The sequence below is a fragment of the Loxodonta africana genome, chromosome 21 (assembly GCF_030014295.1).
Source record: "Loxodonta africana isolate mLoxAfr1 chromosome 21, mLoxAfr1.hap2, whole genome shotgun sequence".
NCBI classification, from domain to species: domain Eukaryota; kingdom Metazoa; phylum Chordata; class Mammalia; order Proboscidea; family Elephantidae; genus Loxodonta; species Loxodonta africana.
Window position 1 is genome coordinate 66667279 of NC_087362.1, and position 21386 is coordinate 66688664.

The window sequence follows — 21386 nt, forward strand, 5'->3', positions numbered from 1 at the left end:
CTTTCTGTGGCCAGAGAAAGACACATTTATAATTCCTAAACTAGGAAATGAAAAGAAAAAAATAAAGAAGCCTAAATATATTCCTTTAACCAAGAAATGTGTTAATAAAATACATATTGTTTGCTTCTAATATAAACCCGTAAAAACCAAACCCCATTGCCGTCGAGTCGATTCCAATTCATAGGGACCCTATAGGACAAAGTAGAACTGCCCCAAAGGGTTTCCAAGGAGCGGCTGGTGGATTTGAACTGCTAACCTTTTGGTTAGCAGCTGAGCTCTTAAACACTGTGCCACCAGGGCCCTGTTCCTAATACAGAAGTTAACAACTAGCTATTCTATAAATAAAAATTTCCCCTTGCTCCTGCTCTGACAGGGGTCACTATAGAGGGTCCTGGACAGAGTTGGAGAAAAATGTAGAACAAAATTCTAACTCACAAAAAAAGACCAGACTTACTGGCCTGACCGAGACTGGAGAAACCCCAAGAGTATGGCCCTCGGACACCCCTTTAGCTCAGCAATGAAGTTACTCCTGAGGCTCACCCTTCAGCCAAAGATGAGACAGGCCCATAAAATGAGACTAAAGGGGCACACTAGCCCAGGGGCAGAGATAGGAGGCAGGAGGGAACAGGAAAGCTGATAATAGGGAGCCCAGGGTCAAGAAGGGAGGGTGTTGACATGTCATGGGGTTGTTAAGCTATGTCATAAAACAATATGTGTACTGTTTAATGAGAAGCTAGTTTGTTCTGTAAACATTCATCTAAAGTACAATTAAAAAAAAAAACAAAAACTTCCCCTTGCTCTTTTTCTTTCAGATGAAATTAAGTTTAAGAAGCCAAACTACACCAATTTGACTAAGAAGCATGATTACTGTTAGGGATAGATCTGGAATAAACTATTTCAGAAAATAAGAATCCCAAGTACTAACTATATCAGCTTTTCTAAACCTATAGCAATTGCTAACCTGTAACATGTTCTACCAAATCGTTTAAACCATTTCCTGGCATACACTTTGTATTACAGATTAGCCAAATTTAAGAAATTAAACAAGCAAAGGAAGGACCAAACATCAAAAAATATATATATTAATATTTCATCAAGAAAATTAGTATTTGCCCATTTCCTACTATATGAAACAGGGTATAAGTTAATCACTGTGCCAAAAGTAAAAAAAAGACAAAAGAAAAGCAAATAAGATGCCATCTAACAACAAAATAACTATATATGTTCTACTTACATTCTCAAAGGATTAACAATTTCCGTCCTCAGTAGTCCTTGAGTTTCACTATAATATTCTACATCATTCTTTTCTTTGGGTCTAAGTAACACAGTGTCCAGAACAGAACTAAAAGCAAAGAGGCTGCAAAATAAAAAGAACATGCTCGCTCATGCTGTAAACATACTATTTTTTGAGAAACAGGTTCTAAAAAAGAGAAGAGAAAAAAGCAAACTCTGGAGAACAAATAATATAAAAATTAGTGTTTTTCCTTAACTCAGTATCCAAGAGCCCTGTTAAGATTCCCATGGTTCAGTCATCGGGACCTAGAGACCCCTCCAGGTTAAGAAGAATACTAACATCAGGAGGGCAAACTATAGACTGACGGTATTTAAGGATAAAAACACACATAGAGTTTATTAAAAAAGAAAACTTGTTTGCAAAAGTTGAAAGAAGGTCTGCAAAGCTGAGCAAACTACAGACAAGCAGCTGGTGGCGGAAGTGTGGAAGCGACTCCCCAGGACGAGCACACGCCAGCGCGCATCCCCTCTAGGGACCATACTTCTCTCTCTCCACGCCCCCTGGAGAGGATCCGAATTTCTTTAAATGGCAAAATCACTTGTGCGTGACTAACAGCAGTAACTTGCTGGTATCTAAGAAAAAGAAAACTTGGCTAATTGAGATTTTTATTAGGAAACCTGAAGAATATTATAGTCATGCTGTGAGGCTAACTTTTATCAACACATCTGAAAGGCTGGAAGTATTCTGCCCCCACAGTGGCCTGTCCCTTCTCTTCTTCCCCTACTTTTCCCATTTCAGCATCCCACAATAACATTTTTTTCTTAGGACATGGCTGTCCAGGGCTGGCAGGTGACACTGAACTGAGCTGGCTGTGTACTTGGTTCAATCTTCCGAGTCTAAAGAGTCTTGTCATGTTGGGCTGTTCCATTTTGGAGTAAACTGTATCTATGAGGGCAACAAACATGTAGTTCTCCTGAAAACAATCCTTTAACATGAAGTTATATTATGATTGCCTCTACCTGTAAAACAAATGCAGCTCACACCAGCCAGTGGCTTACTGCAAGTCCTGCTCTTCAGTATGTGCACAAAGATTGCTGTATTTATTCTCCTCAGTCACACGATTCCCCAGAAATCCTCAATAATGCTATCATTGTAATATCATTGTTCACCTTTTACTCAGCGTTGACTGCATTACTTTTTATATTAATTTTTTGGGTATAGATACATGAAACATTCAATAGCTTCCAAAGAGTATATAATGAAAAGCAAATCTCCCTTTCTTCCCTGACCTCCAGCCATCCATCTTCTCAACCAGAGGCAGTCAGCTGTTTCCTTCACATGTATACATACGTACATGCATGTACACACACACACACACACACACACACACACGGATGACACTGCCTATTCTCCTACTGCATCAATTTGAAACTTACCAGAATAAGGTCGAATCTAAGTAACAAGAATTGTAATGACCCTGGATCCCTTTCTTCTTTCCAATCATTATCTCTAGACCTTCTTTTTCCATTTTTGGTGGAGTATTTTCTTCTACTACTTCACTTAAGTAGCCTCCAAATGCTGAAAAGATAAAAAACAAAAATGAATTCTTTTAAACTATTATAATATGTACTCCATACACATCTCTTCATTTAAAATATATTTTGATGTTTGATACAAAATTTGTTTCTCAACATAAAACTATGCTAAAGGCAGGCTCTCACTAACTCTTATGCAGCTTGGCTTGTAAAAAATGCTACTGTTTGTTTTCAACCTCGTTTCCTCCACAGTTTAAAAAATCCTTTATTGTATTAAATAATATGTAAAAAAAAATTCTGCCGAGTAAAATATTTTCCCCTCAAATATTTTATTATTTGTCCAAAGATGCTTCAAATTTGAAAAGAAAAATAATTTCAAAGAACTACTTCACTGTAATGAAAAATCTTTTTCATAAATATGGCTTTCTAGTTATACCTTCTTAACCCTTAAGATGCTTTACCGCTATTACCCAAAACTGGAAAATTGCATTGAGAAACTGGAAACTGCCACCTATTACAGGTAATGTATCCTTCCCCAACTGACTTAAAACTACTTCCTATAATAGTGCTGATTTCTTGATAAGAATACGCTTATTAATGTACTTAAATGATTCATTAAAAGAGGAAAATCAGTGCCCAAAAGGCCATGTGTCAGTTTCCACCTCCTGTATCATTGAAAATTAATGGCTGAACGGCAGCTAACAACCACAACAATCGACGGGAAGAGAAAAATAAATCCCAGTATTTTTCGCTTTTTAAGTCCCCAACACTTTCCCTGCCTATTACTTTTTAACAATTTCCCCTGGTAGGATAATAACGACCAATAAAAACCACTGTAACCTTCCTATACCCCAACGGAGAATTTTTACTGGTTTAAAGCTCAATGAACACTGGCAAGAAACATATTAAAATGCTGTCACTGTCACACTGCAAAATGACAGGAGCTAGAACTAGAGTCATTGCGGACTGGTAAATAATTGAAAGGTATCCAGATACCTAAGGAGTTACAGCGTTCAATCTGATTGGAGACTGGCTGTAGTGATGCAAATCTAGAATCAGGTCTGCAGCTCTTGAGTTTCACAAAGAGCGCCTTCTTCAGGGCACAGGTGAAATACCGAGTGCCCCTAAAGGTTCCGTCTGTGCAGCCTGCACATTCATCCTCCTGAAAAAGAAAGGCTTCGATTTGCGTGATTCTGCATCTTGCAAAGATAATATACAAAGAATGAAGGTTCCTAAGCTCTTTTCCCAGTATACCCTTTCTCAGAATTCCCTCTCTGCATCTGGACTGAGAGCTCCATTGGGAAAGAGGAGTTGACTCCTCAGCGCTTCAGCCTACAGCTGATGATTTAAGAAATTAATTCTTTAATCCAACGTGAAGTCCTTAATGTGTCTCCTTTCAGAATATATGCATAAACCTTCTCCGGCTAACTGTCTTTCCTGAACCATTTCCACAAGTATTAAAACTGGAGGGGCAAGAAAGGGAGGAGGAAGCTATTTATTTTAACAACCCAAGAAGAAAAATCAGTATTCACTAGACTGGAAACAAACAAAAAAAGAACAAGAAATATAATTAAATAAAACCTAAATGCACTCAAATTCTCCTCTCCTGCTCACAAAATATCAAAACAGTATGTTCTCCTAATATCCCAAGGGAAAATCTTTCCTTCTACAAAAGATCTCTAAAAATGGAGATTAATCTTAAAGCCAGTGACGTAACTATCAGAGCTGATTAGGGGATGGAGACAGAGGGGAAAAAAGAAACGCTGATATAACGGATTTGATTTCCTTACTGTACTCTCTTTAAGCAAATAAGCCTGAACATATTTGCTTAAACGTCGAATTTTACTCCTTAAACGTAGGGTGACATTAGGAACAAATGGGTCAGAAGCTTAATGGGAGGCAAAGGGAAGTCAATCATTTCTCTAGTGATGGCCTTTTGGACAAACACAACATTTAACCAAATGACATATAATAGGAAAGAATCTGTATAAAACCCCAGATGGAAAGGAATTACAGTTTTTTAGGTCAAGTTAAATTACCAGTTCTAGTCCAGCTAGTACTTCATTGAGTCCTGGTGGTTGACCAATCCAGCGGATCACCCCATAGAAAGGAGGGTTCTCTTTAACTTCAGCCAGAGAGCCTACTTCTAGACCATGCGTGTTACCAGAGGATGTGGCCAAGGGTGGGCTTTCCTGGACGGGTGTATTGTTCAGCTCTCCCATCACGGACTGAACTGACAGAGAAAGCGGACTGTGGCCAATACTCCCATTGGTATTGGGCATCTTTGTCAGACTAAACGGTAAGGAGTGAAATCTGTTCTCGCTGGACAATGAGTTCATGGAAGGAGGCTGTAATGGTGGTGAAGAATGTCCAAAGTCTGGAGATAGCTCGGTCAGTGATTTTGCAGGGTCTTCAGCAACTATGAAAAAAAGCATTCTTAATTAGAAAACTGTACTCAAGGATATTAAATATGCATTGCTTCTCTAAAAATTAACATACAGGTCTACTCCAACTGCCCCCTTGACAACTCTACCAGGATTCTCACCGGCATCTCAAACTGAGCAACTCCAGAACAGTGTTCTTGATTGCTCCCCGCCCACCTCCAAATTTTTCTGCCTCAGTAAATGGCACCCAATCGTTCAAGCTAAGAAATATCTATTACTGATTGATATAAAAAAGATTACATTCTTTGCCCACAATACAATTAAGTTAGAAATTTGTACAAAAAGATACCAAAAATTTAAGAAACGTACTTCTAAATAACTAATGGATCAAAGAAGAAATGTTAACATAAATTTTTAAAATAAAGAAGAGCAAGAGAAAAGGAAGAAAGGGAAGGATGAAGAGAGAGGGAGGGAGGAGGAGGAGAAAGAAAGAAAGGGAGAGAGAGAAACATAATTTGTGGAACACAGCTGAAGTAATATTCATAAAGAAAATGTATAGGCTTAATAGCTTATTTTAGAAAAAAATAAAAGTTAAATATTAATGAAGTAAGCATCCAACTTAGGAAGTTAGAAGAAGAGAATATCCTTCCAAATAGTAGGCAAGAGGAAAGAATAAACAAAAGAACAGAAAATAATTAAAGAGAAAATGAAGATACAATAAGGACAACCCAAGCCAAAAGTTGTTTCCTTAAGATGGATAATAAAGTTGTAGATGTGTTTTACCCACAATTTAAACAAATTCATGTGACAGCTTAAAAGTTATTACAGAGTTCTACAGTGCTCTTAAATTCTTATCTTCATTTAATGTGCACACAATTATTAAATCTAAGTCCTGTGCTAAACACTAGGAAATCAGCAGCTGGCAGAGAAGACTGGCAAGTAAACAAAACAGTTATGACGACACTTTACCTAACCTAGGAGAAGTGGGAGACAAGAAGAAAGGCTTCTGCTAAGCAGATACCCAAGCTGAGATTTAAGAGATGAACAGAAGTAAACCAGACCACGAAGTAGGGGGAACAGGAAGCAGGATGTCCAGGCACCAGAGACATGTGCAAAAAAAAAAGAGAAGGCATGGCATATACAAAGAATGGCCCCACTCCAGTAAGGTTGGAGCACGGGTGGAAGGGGGAAATGGCAGAGAAGAGGAAGAAGTCATGTCAAAAAGAGTCCCATAGGCCAAACTAAGGAAAGTGGTCAAGGGCTAGGAATTAATAGATACTGAGCAAAGAAGAGACATGAGTGATGTAAAGGGAAGCATAGGTAGTGATTAAGATGTTGAGCTCTGGTGTCATATAGACCTGAGTTGAAACACTGGCTCCATTATTTACTAGCTGTGTGACCTTGGGCAAGTTATTTAACTTCTGCAACAAAACAGAAAATAAAAATACCGACCCTCATCAAGTTGTTATGAACATAAAATAAAATAATGCTATAAAATGCTTAGTATGATGCCTGGCATGTAGTAGGTGGTCAAGAAATATTAGCTACACTGATGAGAATGCTGAGAATGATGACGACTGTTACTACTGTTCAGAATAAATTTTAAAAGAACGAGACTAAAGGCGGAGAAACCAGTTAGAAGATCATTGTATGAATCCAGGTGGGAACAAACAAGGGATGTGAACTAAAGCCACAGCTGCAGAAATGAAGAAAAGGGGGAAGATCCCAGTGATGATGAAGAGAAGGAAAAGCAGAGGACTAGTGACAAGTGGATGTGACTAATGAGAGAGGGAGGAAGTCCAGGATGAAGCCTGAGATAGAAGCTGGACTTATGTCTCTACTTCCTCACTCTACATACCTTAGAGCACTCCAGTCTGGCCTCTGACCAAATTCCTCCACCAAAACGCACTTCCAGGTGGCCAAATCAATGGGCACTGAGTGGTCTTCATCTTACTTGTCCTCTCAGAAGCATTCAATACTGCTGTTCACTCTCTCCTTGGTCTCCTTGACCCAACTAGTTTCCTAGTTTTTCCCACATCCCTCTAGTCACTTTGTCTCCTTTGAAGACTTACTCTCCTCTCACCCAGCCTTTAAGTTCCTCAAGGCTCAGTCTTAAGCTATGACACCTCATAACCCTTCATACTCTCTCCTTACGTGATATTACTGACATAACTCTAATCATCACATATATGCAGATGACCTACAAATGTGTTATTCCAGCTCTTGCTTCTCTTCCAAGCTCCAAATCTGTACATTCAACCATCCACATGATGAATCACCTCTAGTAAGCTTAAAAGGCCCCTCCAACTCAATGTTTTCAAAATCTAATTAATAATCTTCCTCCACCACTATCTAAGGATGCAAGACAAAAACCAGGAGTCATCCTTGCCATCTCCTTTTTCCTTAACTCTTATTTTCAATCGATCTGTGAGTCTTGTCAACTGACTTGCTAAACATCTCTCCTATTTTTCCACTTCTCTTAAGTCTCCTCTTCCACAAGTCTAGCCCCCACTATCACTGAGCCCAGGAACAGCCTTCAGTGGTATACCTGCATTCACACTGGCCTCTTTTTCAATCTTGGCAAACACCTGGCTTCATTTTTCCATGAGGCCTCCACACACGCCGTTCCCTCTGCCTAACCTGCTCTTCTGAGCCCTTGCACTTTATCTTCTACTCCTCCAGTAAATGCAAGCTCACATCACTTCCTCAGAGAACCCTCCCTGAGCTCGAAGTAAAATCACCCTTTAATATGCTCTCGTAGGTCACATGCCTCCCCTTCATTGCACGCATCCCAACTGCAAGTTTATATTCGCTGCTGTGATTGCTCGATTAACTTCTGCCTGAACAACCTGATCATAAACTCAAAAAAGGCAAGGACAATGTCTTTTTTTCTCATCATCGGTGCCTAGAAGAATGCCTGGCACATAGGAAGCACTCAATAAATATTTGTCAAATGGATGAACAAAGAAAATAATAAACCAGGAAAAAAAAAATGATACCTCTGAACCAAGAGAAGGCAGGCTTTAAAAAGTACTTTAAAGAGGATAACAAAGACCCATAGAGGAAAGTCTTTAAATGATCCTATTGATTCTAAAGATCTTCTGCCCTAAACAGATCAGTTAAAGGAAGAGACGAAGCTACTAATACATTTTTTAAATGTTTTTATTCACCTTAACATCAATGCAGTTCAAATTGTGTACAATATTTGAGTTCAGCAATACCAGTAGTCCCCAACTTACGAGATATTCAAGTTACAACCAGCCACATTTAGGATCATCATTTTTGGGGTTTTTTTGGTATATCTTAACATTAGTAATAATGTATGTATCTATTAAAATATATCTGTAAGTTTGTATGTAATGTTTCCAACCCCAAAAGACATATAAAGATTGGATTTATAAAGATACTGATAATAAAAGGCAATAACAATGAAACTAAAAAAAAAAAAGAAATGAGGTTATCAATTTATGTCACAACCAACTTTCGACAGAGATGTCAGAACAAAACCCCTTCATAAGCTGGGAACTACTTGTATTAATAAAGAACGGTCTAGTTATTCTGAAAACTACAAATATTGGTGAAAGAGCCATTATTCTCTGATGAGTTAAAAAGAGAGGATCATCATAAAGAACACTAAAATTATAGATTACCTTCATCAATGTACCACGTATTTTTTGATTTGGATTGTGGCTGTGAATCAACAGAAGACCCATTTAAGTTATAAAATAATTCAGATCTGTTTCTATTTCCAGGGTCTGAGGTAGATCCTACAGAACAAGAAAAGTTCCCTTTAAAAGTAAAATCAATATGGTATGAAAGCTTTTCTTTAATAAGAAAAATTAATATGCATGTAGAATCAACAACTGTTTACATAACAATAGATAGGCAAACCCAATTTTTTTTTTTTTTTTGAGCTTTTAAAAGTGTGGTAATCATTTTGGTAATGTCAAAAAGACTCTTCAGCCCATCAGTCAACACAGGAGGTGGACAGGAGTAAGTCGAAAGTGTGGTCTCTTTTTTTTTTTAATGAACTCCTTTTAGAAACTGTTTCCTATACTACAGCTTGTTTCCAAATGTCAAAATTCCACAATTTCATTTGATGAACTTGTTGGTTGACAAATTTAACCTATTATTTTAAAACAGTTCCTTTCAGAAGAAGGTAATCTTCAAATGCTGTACACAAATAAATGTACAAATTAAGTTTAAACATATTTAAAATTTAAGCATTTTGGAATCATTGGTGATCAAATATTTGCTTAATTCCTTCATGTCTTTGAAAAAGTGAAGCACTATTATTTCTTACACACTAAAAAAACCAAACCAAAACCAAACCCACCGTCGTCAGTATAGGTAGCTCCACGCTGTGTACACATAACTAAGATCTGCTAAAACATAATTAGCACAACGTGTTTTAAGAAAATCTTTAGGCTGCTTATATTTAGGTGCGAGTGGCAAGTTTGAACTATATACATAGATCTGGAGGATAAAATTAAAAATGCTGTTGCCTATATACATGCTGCTTAATTCTAAGTCTCACAGGGTCCAATGTCACACGAACTATTTTTTACAGTACAATTTCTTTCTAAGCGAGCCAAAATAGTTTTGTTCACTAGATAACTGAGGAAAAATTTTCTTTTCCTAACACCCCATCTGAGTTGTAACAACGCCCATTCTTACAGTTTTTTAAATGAGCTGTTTAGCTTGTATAACTACCACCCTATAAATCTATAAAGAATGTGAAAGCTAGCAAAAAAAGAAAAAAAGCTCAGAACACCACATGTATTGTGGGGGAGTTTCTGGAAGAGAAACAAAATTTTTTGCTTAGCGTTTGGAATTTAATTTGTGCTACTTCTAGTTAGCAAAATCCACATAATTAATCTCTAGCATACATTATCCTACATAATATTTTCCATACCTGATTATTTTATACAGTTGTAACTCTAAACTATATGTACAAATGCAACAAGGAGGGGGTTCCAGAAACCAGTTAATTCTGGGCCAGCAAAAGACACAGGTCATCACAGGAAACTATCCATTAGCTAAAAAAGGCTGGGGACTCTTGGCTTAAGCAATAGCATCTATATAAAATTTTGGTTTAATGAGTCAGAACTGACTCAACGGCACTTAACAACAGCAACAACAACAGTAGTCACGCATCGCATAATGTCCTTGGGCAATGTCCAATCGCCTATACGTCTGTAGTCCCGTAAGGTTGTAACAGAGTTCAGAAATCCCGAACAGAGTATACTGTACCTTTCTATGAAAAAACATGAAAGAAGCACTTCCAGATATACTCAAACATCTTTCATACAATAATACAGTAATAATAATAATAATGTTTTGATGTGCGTCGCAAAGTAGCATCCATTTGTTATTATGAACCATTGCATGTACCTCAAATTTTTAACATAATAGAGACAGATTGACACGGTGGCTGCAACAATGGGCTCAAGCATAACAACGATTGTGAGGATGACACAGGACAGGGCAGTGTTTCGTTGACAGCACCTAACAACAACAAAGGCTTTATGGGGGTTGGTTTGTAACTAAAGGTTGTACGCAAGTAAGTCGTTTGTAACCCGGGGACGACCTGTATATAATATGGTGTTTGCACAACATCCAGGTCACATAACATATTGTGGACGTTAAGCGAGACGTGACTGTGCTCAAAATGTTTAAAAGAAGAAAGTCTACATACACGTTAAGGATTAATACCTTTTAACCTCTTTTAATCCTACAGCAAATCAGTTATCACAAAAATGACGGAGGATTGCACTCTATGAATTCATACCTGTAGCCTTTGGTTTATTATGACTAGATGAGCCTTTGTCCCCAACACCTCTTGACATAAAGGCAAGTTTGGGAGGCCTCCTTTCCTGTGTCACGCTATCTGAAACAGTAACGCGTTTTTTAAAGATAAAAGCAAATTCTTATAGAAGAGAAATAATCATACAAAGACAAAAGCAATAAAAAAAAAAAACCTTTTTGAAATTTTTTCTAAAAAGGTGCGTTTTCACAGAGCTTAACAAATTTTTTTTTATCAAAAGTATTCAGAGAGATAATACCTCAAAAGAAAAAAAAAGTCAATGTCATACTTAAAAAAGCAATGTCTACAAGAAAATACAATTCAGCCAAATGCTTTAATCTCCTAAAATTTAATCACTTGTAGTCAATTTGCTTGATGATTTAAAACACTACCAAGAAAACCTTATTCATATTTTTTGCAGTATTTACCAAACTGGTCTCACCAGAATACCCCCTATGTGTTACGAAGTGTCCCACACTCCACTATTTCTAGAAAATACAGATTTCTCTACTGTATGACCCTCAGAACCTTTAATATGCTGATATCCTCTCAGAGAGGGATATGGTAAGCTTATGTGCTCACATTTTTTGTGCTACTCCGCTTAACATCTCAGAGTAATATATTTCATGGAACACAGTTTAGAAAAATCCTGTTTACTGGTTAGACTATACATTAGTTTTTAAAAACACAGTATGCTAAGAATAACACAAATGTATATACAAACACATACATATAAACAAGAAAAATACAATTATACACAAATTAATGATGCAGAAAACCAGAGACATACAACAGCAATACTTTCAAGGAAAGCACTCAAAACTTCTTTTTGAAATACGAGTCTAATAAATTTGGCAAACTTGTTTTGATACAAAAAAAAAAAGCCGAAACCCATTGTTGTCGAGTCAGTTCCAACTCATAGCAATCCTACAGGCAGAGGAGAACTGCCCCATAGGGTTTCCAAAGAGCAGCTGGTGGATTCAAACTGCTGACCTTTTGGTTAGCAGCTAAGTGCTTAAAGCCCAGTAATGTTCATAGGCTATTTGCAAATACTGACTGAGCAAATGTAGAAAAGTCAGTCTGGAAAGCTTTTCCCTGAAAAATTCAACACCACATCTGTGGAGTCTAACCATGAGGACTCACACCTGATAAAGCTGTGTATCAGTGAAAATGGTATCACCCACAGTGTGTTTCTGAGAGTAGGAGAAAAAAAAAATATATGAAATTTTTTACATTTTAAACACAAAGAGGCCATTAAAAAAAAAAAAAAAAAGTGAATCATACTGAATTAATTATATAAAACTGATGCTTGTTAACTTTTTTCCATAGTTGGAGGGGGAGGAGAAAGCATTGTTAAACTACATCTTCAACTTCTCAGAATACAATCAAACGGAATATTATTTTAATTCAAAAATTATACTGAATCGCCATGATTTTACTCAAGTGATATATTAAAAGGAAAGCTATTTACTAATACATTTATGATGTTACCATTCAGACAGCTCCAAATATCACATATGACAGCTCACTGTAGAGGGGAAGAACTTATTAGTCACCGGCAAAGGTTCTCAAATTATATCATGTAAATTAAGAAAAATAATCCCATTAACAGTAATTAATTGGCATAAAAGTTTATTTTAATAAAGATATTCACATGTATACCATAATATATATATATGCGTAATAAGGTTTGTAAAAAATGCCGCAAATGGTCTTCCCTTTGTAAACACAGCAACTAGCAGTACCCAGACGGTCATATGGATGACACCGTGGGGACAATACTGCTGGTAATGCTAGGGAGGGCTGCAAAGATGGGGAAGGTGAGCTGGAAGGCATCGGAGTTGGGAACCGTGGTTACCATCTGTCTGCTGAAGACTTTGTCTTAAAAAAACACCCACTGCCATCAAGACTTTGTCTTAGAGGGCTCAAATGTTGAGTTTGAAGAACAGGACATTCCAGCAGATTCCTATATAGATAAAGGGTCATATGCCCCATCTAACTTGCCCTCCAACAATCATATACCCAATATGTCTTGATATTTTGTCACAACTACGTTCATGAACTAAAACCATTTGGATCATGAAACAAAGCCTTCTAACATAAATGGATTTTAAGAGTTTGCCATCTCAGGAAGAGGTAGGCATAGGAAGGTAGGCAAGATAAGAAACATATTCAGCACACAATTTTGTGAGATTAAAACAATCATGGTTAAGAGATATAAGAAGTGACAGAATGATGCATCTACCAAAAGGCAGGTCTTATTCCTGATAGCCAAAGCTGGAAACCATCTGTTCTATTAAAGAATGGAAAAACAAATCTGGCCTATCATATGATGGAATACGACATATCAATTTAAAAAAAATGTTGCATTTATGAAATAAAATGTTGTTGTTAGGTGCTGTTGCATCCATTTTGACTCATAGCAACCCCACAGGGTTTTCCAGGCTGTAAGCTGTATAGGGGAACCCTGGTGCGTAGTGGTTAAGTGCTATGGCTGCAAACCAAAAGGTCGGCAGTTCAAAACTGTCAGGTGCTCCTTGGAAACTCGATGGGGCAGTTCTTCTCTGTCCTATAGGGTCGTTATGAGTCGGAATCAGCTCCATGGCAGCAGGTTTGAATCTTTATTGGAGCAGTTCACCAGGTCTTCCTCCCATGGAGATGCTAGGTGAGTTTGAATCACCAACCTTTAGGTTAGCAGCCAAGCACTTAACTGTTGTGCCACCAGGCTCCTTATAAAATGAAATACAACGCAGTATTTTTTTTTAATTAAGTAGGCAATTTATGTACTAATATGAAATTATCTCTATTAACTTAAAAAGGAAGGTGCAGAGGGTGGGAGCCAAGATGGCGGAATAGACAGACGCTTCCGTCGAGCCCTCTTTACAACAAAGACCCGGAAAAACAAGTGAAAGGACTGTATTTGTGACAAGCTGGGAGCCCTGAGCATCAAAGGCAAGCTTAGACAATGAACTGAGGGTCAGGGGAATGAAGAGACCGTTCAGAAGTGGAGAGGAGTTACCAGACCTGAATCGCGGGGAGCCCTCAGGCACCATTTCCGGAGCGGCTGCGGTGGCAGCGGGCTGGTCCTAGCGTTCGGCTGCAGTTTCCTCAGGGAGAAGCAGCCAGGCACACAGCCCACTCACACCTCTGGAACCTGAGCAGAAGGGCGCTCTGGGCAAAAGCTAAGTACTTGCCTATATTTTACCGTGCCCCCACCCCCACCCCCATCCCAGCTTCAGCAGCTGAATCCCTAGGCCTGAGATAGACCCTGGTGAGCACCTAGAGCTGTCCTCCTGGCCTTGGGGAAGGAAAAAATTTCCAGCTGGGGGGAAAAGACAATTTGTTAGCTCCATTAACTGGGGGAGCTCAGGACAGAAGCAGCTCCTGTCCAGGCATAAACCATCCGTGGACCTTGAGCACCTTTCCCTTCTGCATGGACCTGTGTGGGCCTATCTTGGGAGAATAGACCCTTGTTGGCAACCTCCAAACATTTCAGCGATGCAGTGGAGAGGTGGGTGTTTGACGTTTGACACTGTTTTGCCTATTAAACAATGTCCTCATCTACCCACATCAGGGACATAAGGACTGATGGCTCCACTTGGGTCACCCAGCCACCCGTGATAGGGGCCCAGGGATAACTGGTACCTCCCCGTCCTTACAACAAAAACTTTGGGTGCCCATGGTCCCTCTGCAGAACCCACCCACCAGCACTCTAGGGAACAGAGACGCGTTTTCCTCAGAGACACTTGGGGGTCGGTTCTCAGCCCCCTGCCTTATTCAGAGCATGACCCCCCGCTGCAATGAGATACGGGTACACACGCCAATCACCCCTGCCCCTCTAATACTGTAGGATAGAGCCTGTACACACACTTGATGATCAGCTACCTGGAAACCTGAGCTGAATTCATACAAGAAAACTGAATGGACTCCTAGACTAATATACCTGATAACAGCTCTAGCCAGTTGGGGACAGAACACCAGAGCTCCAAAGGTGAAAATGAACAAGCTAGCTCGCTCAAGCAATCCATAGGGGTATACCAAAATAAAACAAAGCAAGCAGCTGTGACACAGTAAGCAAGCATAAACTAATACAATAACTTATAGACGGCTCGGAGACAACAGTCAATATCAAGTCACATAAAGAAACAGACCATGATCATCTCAACAGGCTCTCAAAATAAAGAATCCAGGGATCTTTTAGATGAAAGTGCATTCCTGGAATTACCAGATGCAGAATACAAAAGTTTAATATACAGAACCCTTCAAGACATCAGGAAGGAAATGAGGCAATATGCAGAACAAGCCAAGGAACACACAGATAAAGCAACTGAAGAACTCGGAAAGATTATTCTGGAACATAATGAAAAGTTGAATAAGCTGGAAAAATCCATAGACAGACAGCAATCAGAAATTCAGAAGATTAACAATAAAATTATAGAATTAGATAACTCGATAGAAAGTCAGAGGAGCAGAACTGAGCAAGCAGAAGCTAGAATTTCTGAACACGAAGATAAATCACTTTGTACCAATATATTTGAAGAAAAATCTGATAAAAGAATTAAAAATATGAAGAAACCTTAAGAATCATGTGGGACTCTATCAAGAGAAATAACCTACAAGTGATTGGAGTACCAGAACAGGGAGGGATAACAGAAAATACAGAGAAAATTGTTGAGGATTTGTTGGCAGAAAACTTCCCTGATATTGAGAAAGATGAGAAGACATCTATCCAAGATGCTCATAGAACTCCACATAAGGTAGATCTGAAAAGAAAGTCACCAAGACATATTATAATCAAGCTTGCCAAAACCAAAGATAGGGAGACAATTATAAGAGCAGCGTGGGATAAAAGAAAAGTCACCTACAAGGGAGAGCCAATAAGAATAAGCTCGGACTACTCGGCAGAAACCATGCAGGCAAGAAGGCAATGGGATGACATATTTAAAAAACTGAAGGAAAAAAATTGCCTGCCAAGAATCATATATCCAGCAAAACTGTCTCTTAAATATGAAGGTGAAATTAAGACATTTCCAGATAAACACAAGTTGAGGAAATTCGTAAAAAACCAAACCAAAACTACAAGAAATACTAAAGGGAGTTCTTTGGTTAGAAAATCAATAATATCAGGTATCGACCCAAGACTAGAACACTGGGCAGAGCAACCAGAAGTCAACCCAAACAGGGAAATTCAAAAAACTAAAAAGAAGATTAAAAAAAAAAAAAAAAAAAAAGCCCAACACAGGGTAATGGCGATGTTATTATATAAAAGAAGACAACATTAAAAAAATAAAGAGGGACTAAGAAATATAATCATACACCTTCCATATGGAGAGGAAGATATAGCAATACAAAGAAATAAAAGTTAGTTATAAATTTAGAAATCTAAGGGTAAATAACAAGGTAACAACAAAGGAGACAAACTATCCTACTCATCAAAATAAAATACAAGGGAAAAAGATAGACTCAGCAGAAACAAAATTAACAACAAATATGAGGAAAGGACAATATATAAAGAAAATCTACTCAGCACATAAAACCAAGTGGGAAAAAGAAGCTGTCAACACACAAAAAAAGAGATCAAAATGAAAGCACTAAATTCATACCTATCCATAATTACCCTGAATGTAAATGGACTAAATGCACCAATGAAGAGACAGAGAGTGGCACAATGGATTAAAAAACAAGATCTGTCTATATGCTGCCTACAAGAGACATACCTTAGACTTAGAGACATAAACAAACTAAAACTCAAAGGATGGAAAAAAATATACCAAGCAAACAACAATCAAAAAAGAGCAGGAGTGGTAATATTAATTTCTGACAAAACAGACTTTAAAGTTAAATCCATCAGAAAGGATAAGGAAGGACACTATATAATGATTAAAGGGACAATACACCAAGAAGATATAACCATATTAAATATTTATGCACTCAATGACCAGGCTGCAAGATACATAAAACAAACTCTATCAGCATTGAAAAGTGAGATAGACACCTCCACAATAATAGTAGGAGACTTCAACATACCACTTTCGGTGAAGGACAGGACATCCAGAAAGAAGCTCAATAAAGACACAGAAGATCTAAATGCCACAATCAAACAACTTGACCTCGTAGACATATACAGGACACTCTACCCAACAGCAACCAACTATACTTTCTTTTCTAGTGCACATGGAACATTCTCTAGAACAGACCACATATTAGGTCATAAAGCAAGTCTTAACAGAATCCAAAACACTGAAATATTACAAAGCATCTTCTCTGACCATAAGGCCATAAAAGTGGAACTCAATAACAGGAAAAGCAGGGAAAAGAAATCAAACACTTGGAAACTGAACAATACCCTGCTCAAAAAAGACTGGATTATAGAAGACATTAAGGATGGAATAAAGAAATTCATAGAATCCAATGAGAATGAAAACACTTCCTATCAGAACCTTTGGGACACAGCAAAAGCGGTGCTCAGAGGCCAATTTATATCAATAAATGCACACATCCAAAAAAAAGAGGGCCAAAATCAAAGAACTATCCCTACAACTTGAACAAATAGAAAGAGAGCAACAAAAGAAGCCCACAGGCACCAGAAGAAAACAAATAATAAAAATTAGAGCTGAACTAAATGAAATAGAAAACAGAAAATCAATTGAAAGAATTAACAAGACTAAAAGCTGGTTTTTTGAGAAACTCAACAAAATTGATAAACCATTGGCCAAACTGACAAAAGAAAAGCAGGAGAGGAAGCAAATAACCCAAATAAGAAATGAGATGGGCGATATTACAACCCACACAACTGAAATTAAAAGAATCATATCAGATTACCATGAAAAACTATACTCAAACAAATTTGAAAACCTAGAAGAAATGGATGAATTCCTAGAAACACACTACCTACCTAAACTAACACAAACAGAGGTAGAACAACTAAACAGACCCATAACAAAAGAAGAGATTGAAAAGGTAATCAAAAAACTCCCAACAAAAAAAAAGCCCTAATCGGACAGCGTCACTGCAGAGTTCTACCAAACTTTCAAAGAAGAGTTAACACCACTACTACTAAAGGTATTTCAGAGCATAGAAAAGGATGGAATACTACCAAATTCATTCTATGAAGCCACCATATCCCTGATACCCGAACCAGGTAAAGACACCACAAGAAAATTATAGACCTATATCCCTCATGAATGTACACGCAAAAATCCTCAACAAAATTCTAGCCAATAGAATTCAACAACATATCAAAAAATTAATCCACCATGACCAAGTGGGATTTATACCAGGTATGCAAGCCTGGTTTAATATTAGAAAAACCATTAATGTAATCTGCCATATAAATAAAACAAAAGACAAAAACCACATGATCTTATCAATTGATGCAGAAAAGGCATTTGACAAAGTCCAGCACCCATTTATGATAAAAACTCTCACCAAAATAGGAATTGAAGGAAAATTCCTCAACATAATAAAAGGCATCTATATAAAGCCAACAGCCAACGTCACTCTACATGGAGAGAGCCTGAAAGCATTTCCCTTGAGAACGGGAACTAGACAGGGATGCCCTTTATCACCGCTCTTATTCAACATTGTGCTAGAGGTCCGAGCCAGAGCAATTAGGCTAGACAAAGAAATAAAGGGCATCCGGATTGGCAAGGAGGAAGTAAAATTATCTCCATTTGCAGATGACATGATCTTATACACAGAAAACCCTAAGGAATCCTCCAGAAAACTACTGAAACTAATAGAAGAGTTTGGCAGAGTCTCAGGTTATAAGATAAACATACAAAAATCACTTGGATTCCTCTACATCAGCAAAAAGAACATCGAAGGGGAAATAACCAAATCGATACCATTCACAGTAGCGACCAAGAAGATAAAATACTTAGGAATAAATCTTACCAAAGATGTAAAAGACCTATACAAAGAAAACTACAAAGTACTACTACAAGAAACTAAAAAGGACCTACTTAAGTGGAAAAACATACCTTGCTCATGGATAGGAAGACTTAACATAGTAAAAATGTCTATTCTACCAAAAGCCATCTATACATACCATGCACTTCCGATCCAAATTCCAATGTCATTTTTTAATGTGATGGAGAAACAAATCACCAACTTCATATGGAAGGGAAAGAAGCCTCGGATAAGTAAAGCATTACTGAAAAAGAAGAAGAAAGTGGGAGGCCTCACTCTACCTGATTTCAGAACCTATTATACAGCCACAGTAGTCAAAACAGCCTGGTACTGGTACAACAACAGACACATAGACCAATGGAACAGAATTGAGAACCCAGATATGAATCCATCCACATATGAGCAGCTGATATTTGACAAAGGGCCAGTGTCAGTTAATTGGGGAAAAGATAGTCGTTTTAACAAATGGTGCTTACATAACTGGATATCCATTTGCAAAAAAATGAAACAGGACCCACACCTCACACCATGCACAAAAACTAACTCCAAGTGGATCAAAGACCTAAACATAAAGACTAAAACAATAAAGATCATGGAAGAAAAAATAGGGACAACCTTAGGAGCCCTAATACAAGGCATAAACAGAATACAAAACATTACCAAAAATGACGAAGAGAAACCAGATAACTGGGAGCTCCTATAAATGAAACACCTATGCTCATCTAAAGACTTCACCAAAAGAGTAAAAAGACCACCTACAGATTGGGAAAGAATTTTCAGCTATGACATCTCCGATCAGCGCCTGATCTCTAAAATCTACATGATTCTGTCAAAACTCAACCACAAAAAGACAAACAACCCAATCAAGAAGTGGGCAAAGGATATGAACACACATTTCACTAAAGAAGATATTCAGGCAGCTAAGAGATACATGAGAAAATGCTCTCGATCATTAGCCATTAGAGAAATGCAAACTAAAACTACGATGAGATTCCATCTCACTCCAACAAGGCTGGCATTAATCCAAAAAACACAAAATAATAAAAGTTGGAGAGGCTGCGGAGAGATTGGAACTCTTATACACCGCTGGTGGGAATGTAAAATGGTACAACCACTTTGGAAATCTATCTGGCATTATCTTAAACAGTTAGAAATAGAACTACCATACAACCCAGAAATCCCACTCCTCGGAATATACCCTAGAGAAATAAGAGCCTTCACACAAACAGATATATGCACGCCCATGTTTATTGCAGCTCTGTTTACAATAGCAAAAAGCTGGAAGCAACCAAGGTGTCCCTCAACAGATGAATGGTCAAACAAATCGTGGTATATTCACACAATGGAATACTACGCATCGGTAAAGAACAGTGACGAATCTGTGAAACATTTCATAACATGGAGGAACCTGGAAGGCATTATGCTGAGCGAAATTAGTCAGAGGCAAAAGGACAAATATTGTATAAGACCACTATTATAAGATCTTGAGAGATAGTATAAACTGAGAAGAACACATACTTTTGTGGTTACGAGGCGGTGGCGGGGGAGAGGGTTTTTTACTGATTATTTAGTAGATAAGAACTGCTTTAGGTGAAGGGAAGGACAATACTCAATACATGGAAGGTCAGCTCAACTGGACTGGACCAAAAGCAAAGAAGTTTCCAGGATAAACTGAATGCTTCAAAGGTCATCGGAGCAAGGGTGGGGGTTTGGGGACCATGGTTTAAGGGGACTTCTAAGTCAACTGGCAGAATAATTCTATTATGAAAACATTCTGCATCCCACTTTGAAATGTGGCGTCTGGGGTCTTAAATGCTAACAAGAGGCCATCTAAGATGCATCAATTGGTCTCAACCCACCTGGATCAAAGGAGAATGAAGAACACCAAGGTCACACGATAACTAAGAGCCCAAGAGACAGAAAGGGCCACATGAACCAGAGACCTACATCATCCTGAGACCAGAAGAAGTAGTTGGTGCCCGGCCACAACCGATGACTGTCCTGACAGGGAGCACAACAGAGAACCCCTGAGGGAGCAGGAGATCAGTGGGATGCAGACCCCAAATTCTCACAAAAAGACCATACTTAATGGTCTGACTGAGACTAGAGGAATCCCGGCGGTCATGGTCCCCAAACCTTCTGTTGGCCCAGGACAGGAACCATTCCCGAAGACAACTCAGCAGACATGAAAGGGACTGGACAGTGGGTAGGAGAGAGATGCTGATGAAGAGTGAGCTATTTGTATCAGGTGGACACTTGAGACTGTGTTGGCATCTCCTGTCTGGAGGGGGGATGGGAGGATAGAGAGAGTTGGAAGCTGGCAAAATTGTCACGGAAGGAGAGACTGGAAGGGCTGACTCATTGGGGGAGAGCAAGTGGGAGTGCGGAGTAAGGTGTATATAAACTTATATGTGACAGTTTGACTTGATTTGTAAATGTTCACTTGAAGCTCAATAAAAGTTAATTAAAAAAAAATAATAATAATTCACCATGACCAAGTGGGACTCATACCAGGT

At 38.3% G+C, this 21386-nt stretch overlaps 1 protein-coding gene across 9 annotated transcripts in view; it reads right to left on the reverse strand.

The window, feature by feature from the left end:
• Nucleotides 1–21386, reverse strand: part of CYLD (CYLD lysine 63 deubiquitinase) — a 70052-nt gene that overhangs the window by 15230 nt on the left and 33436 nt on the right. For 7 of the 9 annotated variants that reach the window (XM_064274049.1, XM_064274054.1, XM_064274050.1 and 4 more), the window contains 6 exons: nt 10945–11043; nt 8804–8920; nt 4809–5188; nt 3766–3931; nt 2671–2812; nt 1235–1357 (listed from right to left, as the gene is read on the reverse strand). In XM_064274049.1, coding sequence (XP_064130119.1) covers nt 1235–1357; nt 2671–2812; nt 3766–3931; nt 4809–5188; nt 8804–8920; nt 10945–11043 — 1027 coding nt within the window. The remainder of the gene's footprint in view (nt 1–1234; nt 1358–2670; nt 2813–3765; nt 3932–4808; nt 5189–8803; nt 8921–10944; nt 11044–21386) is intronic. The other 2 variants (XM_064274056.1, XM_064274057.1) reach the window with 2 other exon arrangements.